At 51.9% G+C, this 17,582-nt stretch overlaps 1 protein-coding gene across 3 annotated transcripts in view; it reads right to left on the bottom strand.

Annotated features, from left to right (window-relative positions):
* ADAMTS7 (ADAM metallopeptidase with thrombospondin type 1 motif 7) overlaps positions 1 to 17,582 on the bottom strand; it is a 56,194-nt gene that overhangs the window by 18,299 nt on the left and 20,313 nt on the right. For all 3 annotated transcript variants that reach the window (XM_021407637.1, XM_021407635.1, XM_021407636.1), the window contains exons 12-20: positions 15,856 to 16,025; positions 15,403 to 15,536; positions 13,622 to 13,742; positions 12,948 to 13,192; positions 10,176 to 10,317; positions 7,250 to 7,376; positions 6,909 to 7,122; positions 2,259 to 4,079; positions 1,071 to 1,223 (exon numbers count right to left, since the gene is read on the bottom strand). In XM_021407637.1, coding sequence (XP_021263312.1) covers positions 1,071 to 1,223; positions 2,259 to 4,079; positions 6,909 to 7,122; positions 7,250 to 7,376; positions 10,176 to 10,317; positions 12,948 to 13,192; positions 13,622 to 13,742; positions 15,403 to 15,536; positions 15,856 to 16,025 — 3,127 coding nt within the window. The remainder of the gene's footprint in view (positions 1 to 1,070; positions 1,224 to 2,258; positions 4,080 to 6,908; positions 7,123 to 7,249; positions 7,377 to 10,175; positions 10,318 to 12,947; positions 13,193 to 13,621; positions 13,743 to 15,402; positions 15,537 to 15,855; positions 16,026 to 17,582) is intronic.

The following is a 17,582-nucleotide window of genomic DNA, read 5'->3' as shown; positions in this document are numbered from 1 at the left end:
GGCCTAAAGACATACTCTGCCGTGGGCTGACTTAATACTCAACTTCTTTTCACCTCTTTCTCTACCCCAAGCTAGAGTACAGTTCGTGGAGCTCCAAATCCATCACTACCTTCCTCATGAAAGCAATTGGCTTTCAGCTGTAACAGCAACAGAATCTTTTGACACTGGACAACTAGCGAGCTCCCATCCATGCATCTCAGAGACTGAGGCCACCCTGAACAACAAGGGTCATTCTCCACTGTTTAATTTAAGGGATTCCTCCAACCTAACTGCAAACATGTCCTGCCACTGCAGGTTCTCAACAGCATTTTCAAGAGACTTTCAAACCTTTCTTCAATGAGGTTTTCTGGTCCTGGCTTTTTAGCCACCCCAAAAGCAGAACAAACACAAAGGTCATTGAGGGGTAAAGAAGCAAAAGCACACACTGACAGAATAATAGAATCATAGAATGGCCTGGGTTGAAAAGGACCTCAAAGATCATCGAGTTTCAACCCCCCTGCTGAGTGCAGGGTCACCAACCACCAGCCCAGGCTGCCCAGAGCCACGTCCAGCCTGGCCTTGAATGCCTCCAGGGACGGGGCATCCACAGCCTCCTTGGGAAACCTGTTCCAGTGCGTCACCACCCTCTGCATGAAAAACTTCCTCCTAATATCTAACCTAAATCTCCCGTCTCAGTTTAAAACCATTCCCCTTTGTCCTATTGCTATCCATCCTTGTGAACAATTGATCCCCCTCCTGTTTATACGCTCCCTTCAAGTATTGGAAGGCCACAGTGAGGTCTCCCTGGAGCCTTCTCTTCTCCAAATGGAACAAGCCCAGTTCCCTCAACATTTCTTTGTAGGAGAGGTGCTCCAGCCTCTGATCATCTTAGTGACCCTCCTCCGGACCCGTTCCAAGAGCTCTGTGTCTCTCTTCTGCTGGGGGCCCCAGGCCTGGATGCAATTCTCCAGATAGGAGACAGCATGAAATTCTCTACCCATCCAGCAGGTACCAGCCACTTTCCTTCCCCGTGCATTGCCAAGGGAAACGCTGTGGAAGGAGAAACAAGGACCGGGTGCATGCCTACTTACCTTGCTCCAGTTCCCCACGCGCCAGGACGAGCAGGGTCTCAGGGAGCACCTCCGAGCGGGGACGGGTTTGCTGGCGGCGCTGCAGTGCTGCTCGGTGCCGGTGCTGCAGCGCACGCTGCGCCAGATGGCACCCACACCACAGGTGGCCGAGCACTGCAAGACACGGGCAGCCCCTAACACACCTGGGGCCGGCAGCAGCGGAGCGCTCAGCTCACGGCCTCTGCGCTGGTGGAACCAGACCCTGCCACAATAAGGCACGGCCGCAGGATGGAAGGAGCTTCGCAGAGTCCGCGGCCAGCAGCACCTGGGCTAAAACCCCACAGTGAGAGGCAGGCAGTCCTTTGTCTGGGAGGAGGAACACCCTGTCCTACACTTTTTGTAGTTGTTTCTGGTTTGAGATTGGCCCTTCTCTCTTTACGGGGGAATCCCTGGGTGGCGGGGGTGGCTTTAGTTTTTTCACTGCCAGAACACTATTAACCAACACTAATTGTTCAGTAGTTTGAGTGCTCTCTCACAAAGCCGTTTCATGCCCTGCATACCTCTCTTTCACAAGCACTGTTCGTCCTCTGCTCCAGTAAGTTTCATCTCCTGTTCACCCCACCTGAAAGGTGCTGCCTTCATCTCCCCTTTCAGATTCACCCCTCACTTTCTAGACTGCTCAGGGATGGTGGCTGCTCTTTCACAAAGCCCATATGTGTGACTGTATCTTACTGACAGCAAGTATTGTCCTCAAAGTTACTGGGTCCTTTGTGCAGCCTCCTTAGAAGTCCCCCAGTGCTCAGTCTCCAGTGATTCGTGCCACTGAAGGCCTCCTTTTTTTGTGCTTTCTGATAAAAGCCTATTACCATGAATTGCAGAAGCCATCTGTCTGTCACTGCAAGTGCTATGCAAAGAGCAGCCATCAGACAGCTATGCAGTAAAATGATAGCTGATAATTACTTATAATTCCCCATTCGCTACCTTCAGCACAGCCCCTTCCCTTTGGTAATTTGCAACCTTACTGCGCCTTAACTTGGACATTGAAACCTTTGCTGTTTTGTGGAAAATTTTAAGTTAACTCTGCTATGGCAGCAGCTTGCTCCTCTGCCTGGCTCCTGGCAATGCCATAAAGAGTGCTCCTGGAAAAGGGACAGGTCTCCTATTTCTAAAAACAGCCCCATTATGGTTTTAGCGGAACCCGACACATACCTCGCTCCAGTTGCCAACCTCCCAGCTGGGCATCGCAGTGGCTGCTATGGTGGTGGAAGGCAGCAGCAAATCCTCTTCTTGCTCCCAGAATGGTAGGGGTGTGGGGGTGGGCTGGGGTCCCTCATGCTCCCCAGCACCATAAACAAGTGTCCTTGGGGCTGCTGGTGGTGAGTGCTCCTCGGGAGCAGTGTGGCCAACTGGGGCCATGCTGGAGCTGGAGCGCTGGTGGGTGCCGGGGGATGCTGGCACCGCGTGGTGCGGCACCTGTGTTTCCCTTGGTCCCCATTCGCCGCCCCACACTGTTGGGGGCTTGGAGGGTGATGCTCTCGTGGCAGGGCTGTGAGCTGGGGATGCTGGAATGGCTGGCACCAGGGCACTTTGTGGGGTGAGGCCGCTGGCAGTGAGCTGGGTGGGCAGTCCCGACATGGTGGGGGACACGGGCACTGGTGGCAGCGATGTTGTGGTGGCCACTAAGGGGGCCAACGTCAGAGACAGAGGGCTGTGGTACCCTGGCTGCTGCCCTGCCTCCCCTCCAGGGCCAGTGGTAGCATCTGCAGGATGGGGGCTCACACTGGGACCTTCCGCATGCCCTCCCATCTCCTGCTGCAGGCTCTGTGCAGTGGGGGAGTTCGGAGCCACACTATCTGTCACATGCAGCTGCTCTTCGGTCTCCGGTGCTGCATGTGTGTGTGCAGCCCCCTCCAGTGCTGGTATTTCTGCCCACTCTTCCTGCTCCTTGGTCTTGGAGGCAGTGCCGTTATTAGCACTGGTGATGACAAATCCCATTTCCCTTGAGTTTCCATGGCCTTCCTTAGCACTGCCTGTGCTATCAGGAGCCACTGTGCTAGCAAAGTCCTGGACTCTGCTTGCAGGCTCTCCCATGTGCTGCACACTGCCAGGTGTACCAGCTGCACCAGCACTGTCCCTGTCAATGGCTGGTGGTACAGAGGGACTGGCTGGGGCCCAGGAATCAAGGCTGCGAGCTGGAGCATCCCATGCAGGACTGGTGCCCACCGGTGCTGCACCCAGGGACAGACGAGGGAGCAGCAGGCTGCTGGTGGAGACATGACTCACTGCGGGCTGGGTGGGCAGTGGATCCTTGGAGCAGGGCACAGGCACTTCTTCCCCCTCATCCCTTGTGAGAGCAGGAGCATCATCTTTGGGAGCATCATCTCTGGGAGCGGCTGTCCCCACTTCTTCACGCTCAGGGAACACACCAAATAGGTCGTTAAAGACCAAACCTCCTGACTCCGTCTCCTCTTCACTGTGCACAGGAGCAGAAGCATTTGCTTTGCCTGGCTTCACCAGATCTTCCTCATGTGCTCCTCCTCCCAGCTTCATGGTGTGCAGGACATCCACAGGCGTCTCAGGAGACTCCTCCACATGGTTGCTGCTCATCTCTGGCTTAGGGCCCTCGCTTTTGGTCTCCTTCTCAGTGAACGGGTAATATGACAGATCCTCATGAAAGTTGATAAAATTGTAATCATAGTAAAAATCATCAACAAAGAAATTTCCCTTTCTGGTTGAGAAGTCATCCTCAGTTATGATATTGACATCATTGGACTCTGGGATATTTGGAATTAAGGGGTTAAATTTGGGGATATGGTTATTTGGAATGTAATGTATTTCATTAAAAATCTCTCTGCTGGAAGAGCCACTGCCAGACCAGTCAGTGTTGGCGTTGTCTAATTTCTTCTGGCACTGTGGCAAGGAGCAAATAGTTTCCGAGCTGGGTCTTTGTGCAGGGTCACAAGTTGCTCGAGTATTATTGCTGCAGTAAACAGGGCGTCTTTGTGTTCCATTCCCACATGTTGCTGAGCACTAGGAAAGGAAGAGGAACAAAAATTTCAGAGACAGGAGTGCAGGAGATGTAGGATGGCAAGAGAAAAGTGAAATGTGGGCAGAGGGCGAGGGGCTCTGCCTCTGTCACCACACATCCAGGTACCCTGACTCCTGCTGTGGCCCTGCATTCTGCACGTCTTGCCGTGGTGCGGGGTCATCAGCATGGCTGCTGGCCGAGTCGAGCACTGGGGCTGTCTCCCCCCTACGGACTGTCTCAGGAGGGCACCCATGGCAGGGCATTTTGCACAGGGTGATCCTTGACCTGCACTCCAGATAGAAATGATTTTCCCTGGAGATAGACATTGTGAAGGGCTTTGGGTTAGATGATCTAATAGGTCTTTTCTACGTGACCTATTGCCATGAATTACATCTCTTTTGGAAGAGAATTTTTTAAAGAAGGGAATAATAACATGGGTGTTGTCCCAGTAAGTGAAAGAAAAAAGCAAGGGTCAATAAGCAGCTTTGTGGAGGACACCCCCTCCTCCACCATAATAGTCCCTTTGAGAGTGCTCAGTATAAAAGAACCCACAATCTGCAGAGAGAGACAGCAATATTCTGCAAGATAAGTAAACCGTAGCGCTACTAACATCACATGTGGGTTGCACAAGCCACAGGCTGCCGCAGTTTGCTACAGCAGATGCACAGAGCATTAGTCACATACATCAGCGTGCCTTCCACAATGCAGCCAGCAAGAACAAAAAAACTCCAAGTCAAACAAATCCAGCAGAGGGGATTTCTGCAAAAATTGCCATTCTCAGGATGAAAACAGATGGGCTGAGGTGGAGGTCAGATGCACAGCCACCAACACTGGAAGCTCGGAGTGCAAGGTGGGCAGAGAGAGCCCTCAGGGTACATGCAGAGCCTCTGGGCTGGGCTGGCCTGGAGATGTGGTTCTCAAAGAACATATACTTGTCTATTTTGAGCCTTTCTTGTGTTTGCTCAGCCCTTGCAAGGGCCCAGTGCCCAGATGGGACCCATAGCACTCCCTGTGCTGGTGCTGGTGGGCTCCCAGCAGGTGCCCCACAGCGGGATGTGTCCCCCTTGGTGGAATGTGTGCCACCCTGTGGGACATGTCCCTAGGCTGCCCTGTGAGGTGCTGCCCCGGTACTGGCCACATTCCCCTATTTATGAGTCTCCTGGGAAATGCTGAGGAGTGGAAGTGACCCTGGGGAATGTGCCTGGCACAGGGCAGGGTTCATAAAATTGCATGACCATCACTGGGGACTTCCACCCGCTGCACAGTGTTGCTGAAATGCAGCATTTCCACTTGTCTGCCTCTGCAGCGGGGTGCAAGCAAGCTGCCTCACCCCACCGGGACAGCACTGCCAAATCAGGGGAAACACAGGTCACCACAGAGCTAAAATTTCTTACCAAATGGCTCCAGCTCCATCCAGGAGATAAGCTCCAGGAATCGCAGCTCTCAAAGGGGAAGGAAGAGGGTTATTTGCCAAGCCTCAGTTATCAACCGAGCCCCTGAGGCACAGATAAGAAACCACTGCTGTTAGTAGCTGCACATGGGGAACAAGCAGTGCTGGTAGGAAAGTTCAGCTGCTAGCACAGGACTGCAGGAGGCATCACTGCAGGAGACATCACTGTGCCAAGCTGCTTAGTGGGATGTGCTTCTGCAAGCATGCATGGGGTCTGCAAATATACAAAAGCAATGAACCCCCCCCTTATTATCTCTTTTTATGGGTAGATGAACCATGTTTCTGGAAAGCTTCCCAGCCCCTCACATTTCTCTACTTATTTGTGGTGGTGGCAATGCAGAAGAAAGAGAACTCTCACTTTAAGTGAAAGAAGAACAGAAAAGTTAGACATATTAAAATCTCAGGCACGTTTTCATGGTTTCACAGATGCATAGATGGCAAAGCCAAAGAGGAGCATTGTGACAGCCCGTGCCAGTTCCATACACAGCACAGACCTCAGGGCAACTTGGAATACAAGATTTTTCCTTTAAACTATTGCAGCCTTCTTTCTCAACCGTGCTATTGTGGCTTTTGTGGGCCTCTAGAAAAATATTTCTAAATAGCTCTCATTTAGCCTTCAAATTTTCTGTTCACATTTTTATTCTGTTTGTTTCTTAGCAACAAGCTCCGTTCCCAGGCTCTGATTTGTCTTCCAATACTTTTCTTCACACTGAACACTTTCTGAAACCACTGCTCAAATTAGGAGTTATGCCTCTTTGGTTAAAAACTTCAACCACAAAAATACAAAAATAAGGCTATGCAGGGTGTCCACTGAACACAGCCTTTTATACTTCTCTCTCTTTTTAAGTATATTGCCGAAAAATTCCCCAGGGCAGCCTGGCAGCAGAGGCAAGGCAGCCACAGCACCAACGTGTGCAGATGCAGAGCAGATGTCCCTCGACCAACAAGCACGTGCATGGCACAGCTGGACCCCTGGCTGGCCTGCAGCACCTTGTCTCTGCAAGCACGAAATGTTTTTAAGGCTTCTGCCAAAACAAAGGAGAAAGATTTGTGGGGAAAGATTTGCACACTGAAGGCTTCAGCACCTCCCGTTTCTGCCATCCTTGCATCAAGCATGGAGCATAGCCTTGCTCTTGAGGGAGAAAGCAGTGTAACTCATACGAGAAGTGAAACTGTCAGACATCCTGGTGCTCTTTCCTTACTTACCTTCCTGCACCACAAATTCCTTTCCAAGACACCTGGTATTGTAAGGCACACTCCAGAACCACTTTGCCCTGTAGCCAGGAGTGCTCCTGCCTGCTCCAGGACATCCTGGTGGTACCTCATCTGTGCTCCTGCCAGCTTTGCAGGAAACTGCGACCACCCCTGTGATCTGTCTCACCTCTGACCAGTTCCCCACTGCCCACTGAGAGGGACAGGGGACATCCCGGTGGCAGGGAGTGGTGGCTTCTGGCTTGGAGAGGTGCTGGCAATCCGTTTGCTGCAAGGCTCTCTGCTCGTCCAACCCCACGCTCTGGATGCAGAGCACTGTCCTCTTCATCAACCCTGACGTCCCACACGTGGCTGAGCACTTTTGCCACTCACCAACCCACCACCTGGGGGAATATAAGGGGGAAAATGCTGCAGCCAGCGCCCACCAGGCACGATCTGCCCCCTCCCCCTGCCTGGACTGCCTGGGCATCAAGGACGTGTTGAGAAAGAGCAACGGAAAAGACAACAGACCTTGCTGGGCACGGCTCCTCATTGCATGTCCTTTGCTGGTCGTCAGGCCGTGTCAGTGTGTCACAGTACCGCTCCTCCACGATGCCGGCCAGCTTCTCCACGCAGTGCACAATCTGCCTCTGCACTCCTGGGGACACAGACGAGGCTTGGCTCTACACAGAGCTCAGTTCGGAGCACTGAGCAGCCTCTAACAGCAAGGAGCAGGAGGCCCTGCCATTGCCCTCAGCCACCCAAACCCAAAGAGTATGAAACTTCCACTGAAACTGAACCTGAAATTTGAGAGCCCACTTCTCATGGCTCCCACACGCTGCCAACCACACCAGCGCTCCCACTGTACCCAGATGGGAAAAGGAGAGCTAGACACCAAATACATGACACAATAAACATATGCTTAGAGCTAGGAAACTTCACTGTGCTGGAAAATGACTCTGAATGTGGAGCTGCACAAACAGGGACAGCCAAGGCTGGATGGACGTTACCACCACTGGTGTGGCCAGGGCAGAGGCCCCTGGGCATCAGAAGCAGAGGACAGCAGCCAAAGCACCTCCCAGGGCCTGAGGAGATGTGATCTGCCTGTCTGGCACGAGGCAAACCACTGATCCTGCCCTGGGACCGAGGCCAGGGCTGCTCAAGCAGAAAGCTAGAAACAGATTATAGAAAGATTTGGCAAATCCTGTGCTCACTCAAAAAAAAAAAAAAAAAAAAAAAAAAAGGTGTCAGATTCTACCTGCTCTTTCAGGGCATAAAGAAATACCCCAAGAAATGCCAAGAATTTCCATGGGCCTTCCCCAGTCCTACTCCAGGCCTCTGTACCTGCAGGTGCTTTGCAGGGAGAAGAGAGGTTAAAAGCACAGACACCTTCACCCTCCTACCGCTTTCCACTGCCCAGTTTCTGCAACAATCCCAGCATAATCCTGGTAGCCTCTGGCTGAGCCTTCTGCTCACCAGCCACACAGCACGGCATCACTGGGTCAGTCAGGTTAGGGCAACTGCTGAGCAGAAAGCTAGAGGAAAACCTGTAATCATGGGTATCATACTTTTGGGGCTGCCAAAACCAGGTGGAGGAGCACTCCCAGAGTTGGTCACTGCACATGTGTGCAAGTGCATGCATGTGCACACACACAGCTGCTCAGGGGAGCTTTCCAAAGATAAGCTAACTGACAGCAGCGTGGATCTTTTTGGCAGCCTCCTGCCCCAGCACTGCTCGTGGATAAATCACCCTGACACCTCCTGCCCCTGTTCTGCAGCACTCACAGGTGACATTTTTCAGGATGACCTCACTTCCACCATGCTGCTTTGCTATCAGCTTTTGTCCTGCTTTTTGCAACACATACTTGACCCGTGACTCGGGAGAGCTGTAAATAACAACGACCAGCTGAGTGGTGACGGGCCCGCCCGGGCTGCTGAGTTCTGCTGAGTTCTGCTGGGGGAGCTCCCAGCGCTGTGGCTCCAGCGCTTGGAGGTTTCTGAATGTGTATGGGGCTTGCAGGGCCCTCCCAAATCTCAAATCTCTCAGCTCTGGGAATGACTCCAATGGAGTGAGCATTCTCATCAGCCAACTCCTGCCTCATTTACTCCTGTATTTCCATTCTGTTTTGGAAGCTATCAACAAGCCACGCAATGGAACGCTGGTTTTAAATAAAAGAAAGTGACCTCGACTGCTATCCTCTTTTGACTGCACAGGCTGCAGAGCAGTATGTCATGGACATTCATGCAAATCCACAGCAAAGAGCTCACATAGTAAAAATACATAAAAAGGCCAGCAAATTCATGCAGCTCCACATCTCTCTTGCTCCAAGGCAGGAATTGACCCCTATCTTCCAGGAAAAGGCAGGAAATATCTCCTGGATCTCAGTACTGCCTAAAATGGATGAGTGTTTGCGAAGTCTCTTTGCTTTTCACACAAAGGGATCCTTCTTTTTTCCCTTTAACTCTTATCTGGACCTGCTGTGCAGCTGCTCTCAAGGAAGCGTTTGCTGCTCCCAGCCTTGCTCTGTGCCACGTGCAGGATCCATCCCTCCCCACGGGTCCTGTGCTCAGCCCTGCACTGCTGCAGGGGAACGTTCAGCTGGGGAGAAAGCCAAAAAGCTGAGAGAGAGAGAGATCGGATTCTTCTGATGTCTATTTACAGTGTAAAGTGAAAACACGCACTGCTGTCAGTTCTGCGGAGTGCCGTGAGACCAAACGACCACACATGCTCACACACACATCCCTCGAAAGCTTCCTGTCTCATGTGGCCTGGGATGCTTGGGACATGCTGGGGAGGAGGGGACATCAGGATGCAGTGTCCAATTCACCCTCGGGCTGGTGGTCGCAGTCATGACTATGATGCTCTGCCCCCACCAAGTACCCTCTGAAGTGCTCTCCGAGGTGCTCTCCGTAATGCTCCTGAAATAATCTCCCTTCCAGAGGCCTGGCCAGGCTGCAGACTGGCCATCTGACACTCTGATTTCTCTAAAGCTCTTTTGTCTCAACCAACCTGACAGCCCAGGAACACCCGGCGCAGTAATAGGACACCAAGCTGAGGAAAGTGCTGATATAGAGTGGGCTCCCAGCGGCAGAGCGCAGTGGGGGCCACAGAGGAATTACAACCTCAGCAGATGCTGCCCTTTTTTTATTTTCTCTCCAAGACCTACTGAAACCAAAGACCCAGGAATTTCTAAGCAAATGCTAGCAGTGTGCTCTGATGTGGCTGTGATAGGGAACATGGCCAGAGCATGTGCAGTTCTTGCCACCAACTGCTTCTCAAACATCTACCGTGATGCACACTGTGGCACAAGGACAGGAGTCCCTTTGGCTCCTTGCACCACAAAATTCTGCCAGCATTTGCATTGTCTACAAAGAGAAGGAGACCAGGGATGACGGAAGAAGCAGCAGTGACCGATGGGCCGTGCCCTGCAGTACGGGGACGCTTTGCCAGACTCACCGGTGCCGCATGTGGCGGTGCACGTGGTCCAGGAGCCGAAGCGCCAGAGGAACTCGGCCTGCTCGATCTCGTTCTCGCTGTCAGCTGGCCGCTGGATGGTGTACTGGTAGCGCACGCCGGGGTTGGTTTCCTGGAACAACAGCTGCGAGGAGACAACAGGCGGTGAGAGATGTGGTCGGTGCAGCATCTGACCGCTGCGTTGCAGGGGTTTTCAAAGAGATAAGAACCCCCCAGCACAGCCGTGCAGGTGTCCCTCTGTCCAGCTCTGTAACCAGGGCAGCGTTTGTCCCCTCGCTGTTGGCCAGGGACAGTGATGGTCTGGCTGCTGCACTCTAACAGCAGCAGGCAACCATTCCAGAAAATGTACTTAGCGTGTAGTCAAAGTGTGTAAGAGAAGAGGAAATGCCCCAGCTGACCCCACTGAGAGTACTGGGCTTGTGGAAATGTTAGGTAATAATAAAAAGTAACAGCGAGAGCACTGAGAACTGCCACGGCTTCAGTTTTATGTCTCTGCCAAAGAGCCTGGAAGGATCCTCCTGTTAATCCTCTCCGGTCTCACTGCCAAATGCAGCTGCATCCAAAGACCTCCTCAAGGCTCAGCATGGCTTGGCCCTTCCCTGTGAAGGGCCGTGCTGTCATCTGCCCCAGGCAGAGCTGGGTGAGGAAGTTTTGCAAGCCACCACTGAGCCCACCATGGCACGTGGTGCACCAATGCCTCCTCCCTGCAAGGACTGCACTGCTGCTTGCTCCCACCAAAGGCAGCACGCTGCAGCAGCCCTCAGCACGGCTTGAGATGGTGGGTACCCAGCCCAGCTCCTGTTCACATCTCCAGCCTGCTGCCAGTGTCAGTGATGTGACCATGCCAGGGCTGCAGACTGGTATGCACCATGCACAGCACACCATGCAGAGTGGCTGGGGGGTCACACCCTCCCCTTGGTGCAACATCTCAACTGCTGTGGTGTGAGAAGGGCTGGAGGCAACAGTGAAGAACCAACAGGCAGCAAACATTCAGTGGCTGGCTAGTAACAGGCACTGGAAAGAATGTCATTAATTTCTCCCCACTTGAAGTGTGGCTCTCACTGCTCTCCAAATGAACGCAGCTGCTCCTATGGTTAATGCAACCCCTGCCCAAAGTGCCTGCAGCAGCAGTCAGCACTCACGAAAGGCTGTGAGTTTAAATGTGTTTTTTTTAGCCTAAGTGCTCCCATTATTGCCAAAGCTTTGTTGTTCTTGGAGCTCTGGCAGGAGCAAGGGCATCTTTCCAAAACCTCTTCATGAATATTGAAACATTTCTGTCAAAAGGTTTTAATTAGGTTACGAATCCCAGAAAGCGTCCCAGCAATTTGCTGGTGCTGAACATGCCAGTGTTCATACTAACAGAGTAAAGCAACGCTTGGAGGCAGAAACACAAATGCAAAAGGCAAAGTCTTTCGGCCGTGCCTGGCTGCACAGCGAGCCAGGGGCTGTGGGGTCACACCTCCAGGGCCATCCCTGCCCCTGCCCCAAGGAAGCCACTGAGGAGGAGAATGTGCAGGTAGGGGGAATAAGCCATGAACGTGGCTCTGCAAAGCGCTGAGCCCCAGGCTCCCAGCATCCTGGACTGGATGATCTTGCAGGTCTTTTCCAACCCAGCTAATTCTATGATTCTAATTCTATGATCCTCTTCCCTGCCCAGCTCTGCAGGGCCCAGTCGCAGCACACAGTGTGAACCCCTGATTTCCTCCTGCTGTTGCACTAATTAAGGCAGCGCACTCAGGAGAGATCTCTTCCTTCATTTATCAGAAGCTGGTTAAGAGGGAAAAAACAAGGTTAAACCACGATCATGAAGCAAACCTCCAGGGCTGAAGCTTTATTCCTTCTTACGTCCTGTTCAGTGTGATTTCAGAAAGGCATTTTCTTTATGCTGTACATTGTATAACCCTCTCCTAGGCAACTCTTCAGTGGAAATAAGGCGAAAATTAATAGAATAGGATTGCTTTGCAAAATAAGACAATGTTAAGCTAAGCACCAGAGCTGCTGCTGCTGTAGCCAAGTTGGGGGCCAGCACCTGGCTTTTGTTAGAAGTGTTCCCAAGACACACCAGGTGTGAACTGGGAACAGAAATTCCCACAAGGAAAAAAGAGTAAAGTTTGAAATTTCTTGTTGTTTCAGAAGATTTCAGAAGTTCCTCTTGGATTTTTACCTTTTCCCTCCAGTGCTTTTGTGAGGAAGCAGAGCCTGACCTGCAACAACCATGAGGGCATCACTCAGGCTTTGGATCTGCCCATGCATCCCCTGAGGAGTGGGAACCTTTGCCCAGACCCCAGCTGGTGCACGCAGGCCCAGTGCTGGCAGGAATGTGACAGCTCTCAGCTCCCTGATGCCTCCACCATCACCAGAGCCCACTCGGACTCATGGGCTGCTCCAGTCCTGCCAGAAACACTGTGGGCTCTTCTCTTGTTTTTGATAAGATATGGAAAAGGCTCCGGAAACCAGTTCTTTCTTTTTATACTCTCTCTCCTCTGTAAATATTTTGAGGAATGCTGCAAGCTGGATGAGGCTCAGCTGGAAGCAGCAGACCCACCCTAAGTTCAGAAATGTGCTCCCTGGGCCAGCAGCACACATTTGGCTGCCCAAGATGGAGAAACATGCACAGGGAGGAGACACCCAGCCTCATCCTGTGGATGGCCACGAAGTCACCTCAGCAACACAAGGGAAGGCTGCAGATCTCCTGGCTCTGCCCCCTCATCCTTCCCAGCTGCAAACCCCGACTGCCCAGAGCCCAGAGCATACCTGGATCCACACAGGTTCCACGGTGGGCCCTGGAGAGGTGAGGTTCTCCCAGTTTCCCGTCCTCTCATAAGTGAAAGTGGTCCCTGCCACCCTGTAATCTCCATTCCACTGGATGGTCCAGCCACCATTCAGGAAATACTTCTCTGGGTCCTCGCTTCTCAGCGCCAGAAAATTTCCAGCTTCTGCGACTTCTTCAATCCGGATCTCTCGGGCTCCAACAGGGATAATCCCGATATCAACATAACCTGGGAATGCAATCGAGCATTTGTTCGAGGGGAGTCAAGGACACGATCTGCCCCCTGGGGTGTGGAGGTAGTGTGGAGGCACCATCAGAGCTATCTCCCTTCTATGAGTGCTGCCTCCCATGAAGTCCCTGCAGCCGTGGGGTCTTGTCTGCAAACCACCCCTTCACCCTGCTCTGCTGATCAAAGGAAAAATGAGGCCTGCAGACCAGGGCAGATTGTTTTAAGGACGCCATTTAAAACAACAACCCATTTTTCTTCTCCCCAGCTGGGAGCTGTGTGTTGGCCCTAAGCCTGCTCTGCTTACCCCACCACTTCACAACAAAATGTTTGGTCCCTGGGGAGGCTGTAGCCACTGAAAGCCAGGAGCATGCTGCTCATCTTTCTCCCTTAGGTGTGTCTTGCTTTAAGGAGAGTGCCACGTGTCCTTACCCAGCCCCTCGCTGTCCTCAAATGTCTTCTTGACAGTGTGGCAGGTGGAGCCATCCCCGTGGCAGACACCGCACCGGTCTTCCACTGCATTGGAGTCGATCTCATAGTCGCAGCCCACGTTCTGCAACACAGCCCCGTTAGCCTTGGCCCCATGCCTGCACCCACTTACGCCCACCCAGGGTTTCACTGTGACACCAGCAGACAAAAGTGGAAAACAACCACAGTGATGAGGACCAGCCTCAGCAGACAGATGTTGCTCCTAAATGGCAAGAAATAAGGACCACGTATCAGAAAGTGGAGTGAGCTGGTGTCTTTTTGCAGGATGGATGGTGATTCACCTGGGTCAGCTGTTAATATGGGTTTCTTGCTCCAGTGTTTGCTTGCAGCCCTGCCATCCTGTTCGTACCACTATGAAAAGTCAGATCCACATCTTGCTGTCACCTTTCCCTGCCTTGTTCTGCAGCCTGTGCCTACACAGGCAAGCCTCTTGGCCCTTGGCCCTGCCAGTCCTGTTGCAAACACTTTCTCAAAACCTTTCCTAAATTCTACTGGAGCTCTTCACGCTTCAGACCCAGACAGCTGCCAAATCGCTTGACCAAATTGAGATTCCATCTGACACTGTACAATAAAAGCTGCAGCCAACTCCCCAGAGGTCCCACTGGGTCCTGTGCCAATGAGGAGCCTTTAGTCTTAGCTCCACGAGGACGTATCCAGGGAGCCACCTGCATATACATGCTAGAAAAGGAGCACTATTTTTGCTACTGCAACGTTTTGTAGTGAACCAGGCTTAATTCTGGTGATGGAGCCAGCAGCAGGCCTGCAGTCAGTGAGTATTCCATGTGTGCAGCTAGCTTTGACTGAATATGTTGTCAGCTGTGGAGAACTGCTGGATCTCACTCTTTTGTACGTGCCAAGTAAAAACCATGACCTCTGAGCTCTCCTCTAAGCCTGTGCCTGTGCATCTGTGTGCTTCAGCCTTTGAAGTAACTTACAGCCTATTAAAGGAGGAAATAGAACCTCCTCAGAGCCTCCGGCTGTGCAGAGCAATTGCCGTTGGCCTCTACCTGGTGCTGCCAGCAGCACAGCCTGAAGAGAAGGAAGCTTCCACAAACGGTTCTTATGTAAGAGGATGCAAGGAAACTTCCTTACTGATTATTTTTGCTGCTGCCGCTCTTTGCGCTGTCCAGTGCTTGATGGCCCTCAGCAGCCCCTGCAGCTCCATGGAACAGGGTGGGAGATAAACATTCTGCTCCCTGGTCCTTCTGGTTCCTTGCAGGGAAGATGCTCTCCCTAGCCCACAACTCATATAAATGAGTTGTTTCCAAGAAGAGTTTCCAGAGTTTCCAAGAAATAATAACAGCCCAGGGGGAAGAACAAACCCCAGCAGTGGGAGAGGCTGCTGGGACTGGGGGAAACATCTCCATTGCTGCAGGCTGTGGGTCAGAGCAGCATCTGCCAGCACTGCAGGGCTGGGATGGGCGTCCTCTCCACCCTCCCTTTCTATCTCCACATCCTTATTTTCAAGTGAAACTGTTCTTCCTGCATTTCCTTAGTTTGGTGCTCTACTTCCTTGAAAACATCCAAGAGGCTTAAATACTGCTGCATCATCTATTTTGTGAATATTGAGAGCTCTCCCTCCTTTCCATACAGCAAGAGTAATAAAATGGATCAGGTAATATTTGCTTGAGGACATCAGCAGAGCCCTGATAACTGCCTCTGCCTCAGCCTGCAGCTCCTGGTGCACAGGGCTGCTCCCAGCCCGCCCTCAGCATGGGATGTACCTTGCAGATGCCGTTGATGCACATGTCCCGGCTGGAGTTCATCTCATAGCACGGGGTCCCATCGATGACGGCATCCCTCAGCTTTTCCGCGAAGTACTCGTCCTCCGGGCGGCAGTGCAGCTCGCAGGGGTTAACTGGGAAGCCGAAGAGACAGAAACTGAACCCGAGGAGCTGGGGTGTGCACGCCTCCATTCGCCTGCTTTCTGCAGCAGTGTTGCCCTGGGCTCACACGGACAGGAATCACCTTCTCTCCATGCAACCATCTCCGACAACATAAATTAATCCTACAAACCCAGCCATAATTTAAAATACGGCATAAATACACTGCAAGCGTGGCGGAAAGGGAAGGCAAAACTTTTACAGACAGCTCCAGCAAGATCAGGCCATTGCAAGAATCTAAGGCTCTCCATGAGGGCTGCAGGAGAAGCCTGGCAGCAGGCTGTGCACACTCACTGTTGTTGGGCACCGGTGTCCACTTGTAGAGCTTCCCCTTGTAGGGCATGGGGTTGAACTGGCTGCACTGGACCTGGCGGAAGGACGGCTTGTTGGGAGGACACGGCTTGATGTTGCAGATCCGGAATCGCTTCCGTTCTCCCAGGCAGTACCTGCCCCCATACTTAGGCCTGTTTGCAGGAGGGAAAAGAGGAAATAAACACATAGAGCAAAGGAGGGGAAACTCCCTTGTAATAGTAATAAACCCTAACCTACAGAGCAAGCTTCTGAAATGCACAGAAAGCATCATCCACGTCCTTGCTCTTCAGTTCCCTCCTGGACAGAGGACACATGCTCTGCACAAAGGCCTTGGCCACCGCAGTAAAGATATGGCTGCAATGCACAACAAAGATATGGCAACAGCAGCTCCCCAGGCAGTGGAGGATGGCAGAATTCCAAGTACAGCTGACTTTGGTCCAGCTGCTGTATATTTTTTTTCCATTTCACTTCTCCTGGACAGGGAGAGGTGCATAACCCAGTCTGAGTTTGCTTCTGTCCAGGTTTGCTTTCTTGCTCTCAGCCATTAGCACAGTATTGTGGTGGCCAGGCTAAGGCAGTGCAAGAAGGGGGCTTGGATTTGTTGCTACCAGGGCACCTGTTCGCCTCAGGAAGGATCAACCCAAGTGAAAAAGAGACATGTGAAGCAGTCATTTTTGCAAATCTCTCGTTAAGACGCTGGAGGTCCGCAGCTATCTTTTAGCATCTTGTCACTCCTGACAGTCCTTCCTTAATGCTGCAAATATGGCCAACTCTATAGGCCTGGTTTATGAAGCTATAAAAACTGGTGTAACCAGTAGTGTTCATGTCCAAAGCCCTCCTGCTGCTGGACACTCCTACACTCTGGGGAATGGACCAAGCGTTGCTCCCACTCTGCTCGCCTGCAGTGAGAAGGCAACCGCTGCTATGGGAGATGAAACGGGCTGGACCCTTCCCCAGGGGCTTAAAACATCTCTTTTAACTCTAAAATTACATGACTTGGAAGGCACTGCTTAGCTACCCCAGCTGCTTTCCTTCTCTCCAAAAGCATCACTGGGAAGTTTCTCTTATGTACAAGAGCCAGCTTTTTGCTATCAGACTTGTTTTTTCTCTTGAGTGAGACGCAGCTGTGCTAGGGTAGCACCTGAGAGACTTGTTGGGGGGATGCTCTGCTGGTGCTTTCCAAACACATCTCCAAATGACCTTCCAGACGTCCTCTCCCTTTCTCCACCACCTCCCAAATAACCTCAGTCTCACTCTGGAAGAACTGCAACTCAGACTGATCGTGACTTTGTCAGTGATTCGAGCAGGGACTCAAGGGCTGAATGGCCAACAGGACAGCTCCTGATCAAAGGGCAAGAGGCCACAGTTCCGGGACTTCTGACAACCTCCCCTGGCCCACTCAGTTTTGCTTTCTGTGCTGGATGACCTCAGAACTGTTTCTACAGCGTAACACAACCCAGCAAGAACTGTGGGACTGGTGGATGGGTCTAACATGAACTCTTGCCCACAGTGAAGAAATCTCACAAGGCATCTCTTGAGTGGAAACAGATTTCTTCAGGCTTTAGATTTTTCATGCTGGTGATTCCTAAATGACAGAAACAGCCAGAAACACTGTATACACAAGGTGATCAATTCTTACTTACTTTGGAAAGTACTTTTAAAAATATATCATTCTTTCCAACATTTTTAAAGTGTGAGGGACTTAAAAA

Source organism: Numida meleagris, chromosome 9, assembly GCF_002078875.1.
Source record: "Numida meleagris isolate 19003 breed g44 Domestic line chromosome 9, NumMel1.0, whole genome shotgun sequence".
Taxonomy (NCBI): Eukaryota; Metazoa; Chordata; class Aves; order Galliformes; family Numididae; genus Numida; species Numida meleagris.
The sequence above is the reverse complement of the archived record's forward strand: the minus strand, read 5'-3'. Positions and strand labels throughout refer to the sequence as shown.